The 7,798-nt window shown below is 34.8% G+C and overlaps 1 protein-coding gene across 1 annotated transcript in view; it reads right to left on the bottom strand.

The window, feature by feature from the left end:
* Positions 1 to 397: 397 nt before the first annotated feature.
* Positions 398 to 7,798, bottom strand: part of HDAC2 (histone deacetylase 2) — a gene marked incomplete at its 5' end in the record, with an annotated part of 22,434 nt that continues 15,033 nt past the window's right edge. The window contains 6 exons of the mRNA XM_010856576.1: positions 398 to 765; positions 1,774 to 1,831; positions 4,625 to 4,780; positions 5,495 to 5,625; positions 6,275 to 6,383; positions 6,613 to 6,753. Coding sequence (XP_010854878.1) covers positions 735 to 765; positions 1,774 to 1,831; positions 4,625 to 4,780; positions 5,495 to 5,625; positions 6,275 to 6,383; positions 6,613 to 6,753 — 626 coding nt within the window. The remainder of the gene's footprint in view (positions 766 to 1,773; positions 1,832 to 4,624; positions 4,781 to 5,494; positions 5,626 to 6,274; positions 6,384 to 6,612; positions 6,754 to 7,798) is intronic.

The raw sequence follows: 7,798 nt of genomic DNA, 5'->3' as shown, positions 1-7,798 counted from the left end.
CTCAGTATGGAAGCTATAGTTTCCTTTTCTGATCATAGATTTCTTCTTTCAACTCAGAATCGATTACCAGTTTTTGAGAATCTTTGGTTCAGTTCAAAGCTAATTCCTATATCCCAACTGCATAGCTTGTTTCATTAATCTAAGATAAATTATGATTATGAGATATTAATCTTCACCAATATTGGCTGGTTAACCTACAGAGAACAAGATGGTAGAACTCCTATTAGAGTAAGAAATAATAATTACTGTAAACACAGTAATTTCCTAAACAGTTCATGGATGTCTTAGGACATCAGTATCTTTCAGCTTTAGGGTATTCTATTTTTCTACAGAAACGGTCATGTTACTAGCCTATGAAATTAGACTCCATGTTGTAATAAACAGACAAAAGACAATCGAAGTACAATTTTTTAATAAAGATAATTACAAAAGATGGAAAAATCAGCTCATAAAGGCCAATTACTTCTTTAATAGATCAGTTTTTTGACATAATAACACATCAATTTTAAATACTATCACATAAAGCATGGTGGAGAAAAGAAATTTTGCTTCATAATTAGAAAACTCACAATAAAACTTGCCAAGAAAAACAAAAACAAAGCCATTTTGAAAATAAATACAGTCCATGCCAAAGTAGTATAAAATGAAGCCAGAAGTCTTCAAAAAGAAAAAACATTTTTCTTCCCAATATTTTCTCACTTTTTTATGGTTTCTGAAAGTTGTGAGACTCAAATTCAAGGATTGCTGAGCTGTTCTGATTTGGCTCTGTTAAAAGAGGCAATATGAAATATTAAAAACTGCACAATCTCAGTTTAAATGCAATGACCAATAGATCAGTCCTATGGTTCCCACCAAGAAACATGTAAGCTGGTAGTGCCTTGAGTTTTTGGAGCACTGACTGACTGCCTTGACCTTCTGAGGGTTTTACAACCTATTCCAAGTCATCCTATGAAGGCTAACACAAAATTATGTGTGGCCAAGCATCTATATGCTTTCTGACAACAGAAAGCTCAATTATGGTCTTTTAAAAAATTATGTTATACTAGCCCAGTGATTCTTAAAATTTACCTGTCTTATAACACCAAAAAATCATGTATATAGAAATAAGAGCACCATGAAAGATGATGAGTGTCTATATAAAAGTTAATAGCAAAACAAGGCTTAGATAAATTATGTTCAAGAATATAAACTGACCTATTTTAATACATTCAGTTACAACACTGATTATTATTAGCTTTTGTAATTTTTTAAGGCATGTTACATAAATGAAAAACAAGCAAGTAAATGAAATATAAGCTAATGGTTAAGATACATATATATTGTCTTACTGCTACTGCTAAGTCACTTCAGTCGTGTCCGACTCTGTGTAACCCCACAGACGGCAGCCCACCAGGCTCCACCGTCCCTGGGATTCTCCAGGCAAGAACACTGGAGTGGGTTGCCATTTCCTTCTCCAATGCATGAAAGTGAAAAGTGAAAGTGAAGTCGCTCAGTAGTGTCCGACTCTTAGCGACTCCATGGACTGCAGCCTACCAGGCTCCTCTGTCCATGGGATTTTCCAGGCAAGAGTACTGGAGTGGGGTGCCATTGCCTTCTCCATATTGTCTTACATACCATACTAAAATTCAGAGCATCTCATAACAACCTACTGATGATATTCCAGGTTTAGTTCAGTACTTCTCAAAGAATATATGTATACTCACCCCAACCCCAGTAAACATACTCATTATTTTTATAGCATATAAAAATTACTAGAAAAAGAATACAGCTTACCCTTTGGTATCTGTTTTTTCACCACTATTATCCTTGGATTTATCTTCCTCCTTAACATCTAAAAACAAAAATTGGGAAGAGATTAACACCTATTTTGAAATATAAAATGCATATATTTTATTTTAAAATATATCTTACTTAAAATATAAAAAACTCCCATATACAATATTATTGTTCATGAAATCAACAACTAACTAAGCTTCTGAAGATGTACTAAATGACAGAGGTTCAATATCAACGCAACATTTGCAGTCCCGCCTTTGGGAACTTTGCCCTATGGGATCACAGCATTATAGGCAGGATATATACTATGAAGACATTCAGCCAACAGACATGCGCAAACACCATGGTAGATCAGGAAAGGCTATGACAAGTGACCTTTGAGAGGCATTCTGAAGAACAAATCACTTTTGAGTGGGAAAAGGGAAGAAGTACCTTGAACAGAGGGAAAGCTCAAAAGGACTTTGAGGCAACAAGGAATTAGGTTGGAAGGAAAAACTGCAAGACCAATTTGGCTGGAGTTTTGTGACAAGAGGACAGAATCAGTTAAGGTCAGAGACAAAACAGAAGCTAAATTCTATTGCTTATATAACCAATAGTTTTTTTTTTTTTTAAATAATGGTTAGGCTGCTGCTGCTGTTGCTAAGTTGCTTCAGTCATGTCTGACTCTATGCGACCCCATAGACGGCAGCCCACCAGGCTCCCCCATCCCTGGGATTCTCCAGGCAAGAACACTGGAGTGGGTTGCTTTTCCTTCTCCAATGCATGAAAGTGAAAAGTGAAAGTGAAGTCGCTCAGTCGTGTCCGACTCTTAGCGCTAGTACCCTTCTTTTCTAGTACCCTCTTTTCTTTCTTAAACTTTTTCTTTTGTACTGGAGTATAGCTGATTAACAATGTTGTGACAGTTTCAGGTGAACTGTGAAGGGACTTAGCCATACATATACACAGCCATTACTTTTTAAACCTTCACTATATAAGTATCAGAACTTTACCATTTTAATAAAAATTAGCAAAATAGTAAGAGTAACACTATCCATTCAAGATCATTGAAACAAATTAGCCAAAATGTGGTAAATTTTTTCTTTAGATAAGCCAATGAATCAAAGTTGTGAGGCAATGATTATAATACAAACATATAGCAACATGTTTATTATGACATTTGTTTTGGCTTCTGGCTTTATTTTAGATATGTAAACAAAAGTGCCAAGTGTGGTTTGGGGAGGGATGAAGAGCAAAGAAATATTCCTAACTTTAGGTTCTGAACTACAGACTTTTAAAAATGTTTTCTATGGTAGTATTTCTTTTATCTGTATGTTGCAAGATTTTAACAAATGCAAGACACTATAAGAAGAATTTCATTATTAAACTAAGAAATTTAAGTATCAATTACTATCAGCAACAGAAGTATTTAGGAACTAAATACTGAGATTAATCCACCACCAGGCCATTAAAGCCAGATCAAAAGGCACTCTCATTTTCAGCTAAAGCAGCAATGAAAGATAAGCACTCTAGTGCACCCACTTTCCCATTTGGAAGAAAAAGCATAGAAAGATAAAAGTTTAAAAAGCAAGAATAAATGCCAGAAAGGAAGACAAACAACAAACAAAAAATACAGAAAAGACAAATTGACAGAGAAAAGAAAAATACTAGAAAAATCCTACAGCTAAAGTTAAGTCCTTCTTACCTCAATCATAGCTGGAATCTCTGGATGTCAATCAGTACACAAGAGCAGACTGGAGCCATCATTGTAATACATTGGGAAGTTAAAATTATAAAATGATAGACAGAGAACAGTAGCCTATAGTGGAGTCAATCCACAAACAAAACAGAACTAGATGTGCAGACATGCTACAGATTCCAAACACTCTCTAGTGAAAAAAGAACACGAGAGCCAGCTTACTCACGTAACTTCAATATGATAGAAAAAGGATGTTGGCCCAGTACCTCTGAATCTGTTTTCCACATGCTACAGGGTCAAAATTAACAGGTCAACTAAAACCTGTGCTCCTCACCGTTACCTGCATATAGGTAGCAGGTATCCAGCAGGAAATGCACCAAGTACAAGAATTCAGGTATTTAAGATACTGCATTCTCTAGCCAAGAGCAGCTCAATCTAGCAGGGAGAGATATAAAGTTCCTAATGAGGTGTTATAATATGATGTGTTAAATAAAATGACTGAGATATGTGTAAGTGCTCTGGAAACTCAGATAAAAGATAACACACTCTGAAAGCAAATGCAATGCCCTAAATCATCTATTTTCTCAACAGACAAACTGACACATTTGCCTCAACAGACAAGACACATTTTTAAAGTTAAGACATCAGAAAGTATTGTCTCCTCCTAACCCAGCTCTCAAATCCCTTCCCATCTTTCCATCGCTTTTACGTTTCTTTCAAATTATAACAAAGTCTGTTCTCTGAGCCTTTTCAAAATGGTGAAACTGGTCTAAGGTTATATAATGTGAGTCTTCTTTTATGCTTTATTCTCATCAAATAAACTTACAGGCAGTTACAAATTAGCTTAGAATTTCCGCTCTGCTCATGGGCTACATATGGGTCTATAACCAGTCTGTTCTCTCACTCAGTCTAGATCACAGTGCAACGTTCAATATTTTAAGCCTATGTTGCCAAGAAGAGATAGTTTCCTATATTATAGAAGCAAATGTGACTAATAATATTTGGAGAGCTTTAACTAAAAGTTTACTTACATGGAGGGAAAAAAAGTCACCTATTTGTTTAGCATACTCACCTATTTCTGATACTCGTTTAAGTATTTCAGGATCTTATAAAAATTGCCTGGTTGCTCACTTTCAAAAACTTACAATTAAAACATCAAAAAATAAATCTGACCTGCTTTTTTGTCCTCCGTTTCCTTCTTGTCTTCTTCGATTCTAGCTTTTTTTGCTCCTTTCTTATGATCAGTCACATTTCTACGACCGCCTTCTCCTTCGTCCTCAGAATCTGAGAACTCTTCATCACAAGCTATTCGTTTGTCTGATGCTCGAACTGACACATTAAAAGATTTTTAATAACATTTTGACAAAGGCAGTCACAGATTTTACAACTGTTAAGTGCATTGCTCTATAGAAGACCTAGCCAGTCATATTTAAAAGTAAGGAAACAGATTTTAAGATTATAACTGAATGCATGGCTTGCTAAACATTGAAAATTTAGCTTTAATCTAGGAAGAAATAATTCAAAGGAATACGAAGAACATTAGAGGTTCTCATTAAAAAAAAAAAAAAACTTTGGAGGAAAAAAATATTGCTTTCCTGATAGGAAGTAGGAGTGATGTCTTTAAATAAAAAGTAACCTTTATTTCAGAGCTGAGAGGGGAAGGAGAGAAAATAAGAAATATCATTTATGTCAATTATGTTAGAATGTCTATACCATAATAGCATACTATTAGGCTAAAAGCTTACAAATCATATTAAGTGGAATTAGATGGTAGAATCAAACAGAAGGTGCTTAATGTTATTCGACTTACACTACACATAAGTGGTTAATTTGTAGAAAATGAAATTGCTGACACTCAAATCAGGCTCTGAGACAAAGGAAATTAAATCTACATAAGATTTAAAAAATGATGAAAATAGACAGTAATAATAGTGTGCTCATGAAAACAGGTGAAGTTCTTGGGCAACCAAAACCTTCAGTCTGTAGTGTGCTTTTAATAAACCAGAAAAATGTAACAGAATACACATCAAAGGACTATCTTACTAGAAATTCTCTTGTCTGGATCTTCTCCATCTTCATCTCCACTATCTTCATGAACTGCATCTTCTGGAATAGCTTGCATCTGGACGCCAGGTGCATGAGGCAACATGCGTAAATTTTCAAATAAACGCTGTCTAAATTACAACATGCATAGTTATTAGAAAAAATATTTTCTTTCAAATTCCTTTTCAGTGAAAGAGGAAACATTAAGCAAAATAAATTGCATCTTTTATCTAGCTTAACCTAAGAATTAAAATCGTAACATTTACTGGGTACTGATACTTTACCTATTATTAACCTGTTTAATCCTCAAAATTTATAAGGTAGATACTAAATTTCATCCCCCATTTCAAGGATGAGGAAATATAAGCATAAAGGCAAATTAACTTGCCAAATGTCATGGAGTGAGGGCACAAACCCAGGCCTGGGTACGAACAATGTTTCTCCAAACTCTATTTCTTAGAGAAAGGTTTATCAAATGTTTCAATGAAAATAAATTTCACTTTTGTGTAAAGCAAGAAAATATACAACTTATACAGCCCTTTTCAACAAAAAAGTCCATTTTAACTAACAGAAAACGGAAGTATTTTTGAGCTATAATCTATTATACATTTTCCATCATTTTATAAAATTAAAGAAACCAACAATCTTAAGGTTTCAAATACTTTTGACAAAAGGGAATACCTTATGTATAAAGTTAAACTGACCTACTGCACATGACTTTCTAAAAGCTTCAAAAGTTACATTAATAATGTTAATCAAATCAATTTGATGATGTCTTACTTTATCTTTTCCATATATTCTGGAGTGTTCTGGTTTGTCATGTTTGAAGGACTAATATGCAGTTTGAAGTCCGGTCCAAAATACTCAAAATAATCATTATATGGCAATTCTATTAAAAATAATGAAATAAAGTTACATATTAAAAGCTCAATCCATACACAAAATCCAGACTCAAGTTGTAAAATATTTCCAGAGAAAATATTTAAAAGTGAATACAAAATGAATTTAGTGGCTGCTCTCCTATTTACATAGTTTTGGAATCAACTCTAATGACCTAACCATCTTTTTCTACAAACAGACAGTTCATCCAATAAAGACATCACAATAAGAACACTTACCGTTGGGAATCTCACAATCAAGGGCAACTGCAGTCTCATATGTCCAACACCGAGCAACGTTGCGGATTGTGTATCCACCTCCCCCAAGCATCAGTAATGGTAAATTGAAAGTTTTTACAACTTCTACACATTTAGCATGACCTAAGACAAAGAAGATTTGGGTAACAATATATTTACACACTGTAACAGCTGGAAAAGAAAATTTTAAAATATAAACAAAATTTTACTCAACCAAAATGGCTTTGCTAAATATTTAAAAAACAAATAATACATAAAAATTTTAAGAAAATTTCTAGTCTAAAACTTTCATCAAACACCTTTTACACAATATACAAAACTCATTAAGACATAACTGGCTATGTTAACAAGCGTACTTGATGGAAAAGTCAAGTATACAACTATATTAAGATTAAAATATAACACATTTTTATTAATGTGATATGAAAATCCTATGTTCATATAAGGTTACCTGGGGGGAAAAAATAAGTTAGGTTACAATGAAACATTAAGTACAACCTAATCTAAACTGATGTTTTGTTACCACTTTTCTCCACAGACATGAACAAAAAAATTACTTAAGACTATACAGGTTTCAGATCAGTTCAGTTACTCAGTCATGTCCGACTCTTTGCGACCACATGAATCGCAGCACGCCAGGCCTCCATGTCCATCACCAACTCCCAGAGTTCACTCAGACTCACATCCATTGAGTTGGTGATGCCATCCAGCCATCTCATCCTCTGTCGTCCCCTTCTCCTCCTGCCCCCAATCCCTCCCAGCATCAGAGTCTTTTCCAATGAGTCAACTCTTCGCATGAGGTGGCCAAAGTACTGGAGTTTCAGCTTTAGCATCATTCCTTCCAAAGAACACCCAGAACTGATCTCCTGCACAATGGACTGGTTGGATCTCCTTGCAGTCCAAGGGACTCTCAAGAGCCTTCTCCAGCACCACAGTTCAAAAGCATCAATTCTTCGGCGCTCAGCTTTCTTCACAGTCCAACTCTCACATCTATACATGACCACTGGAAAAGCCATTGCCTTGACTAGACAGACCTTTGTTGGGAAAGTAATATCTCTGCTTTTGAATATGCTATCTAGGTTAGTCATAACTTCCCTTCCAAGGAGTAAGCATCTTTTAATTTCATGGCTGCAGTCACCATCTGCAGTGATTTTGGAGCCCCCAAAAT

This window comes from Bison bison, unplaced genomic scaffold (genome assembly GCF_000754665.1).
Source record: "Bison bison bison isolate TAMUID 2011002044 unplaced genomic scaffold, Bison_UMD1.0 scf7180017864373, whole genome shotgun sequence".
Lineage (NCBI taxonomy): Eukaryota > Metazoa > Chordata > Mammalia > Artiodactyla > Bovidae > Bison > Bison bison.
This window is presented reverse-complemented; position numbering and strand designations above follow the sequence as displayed.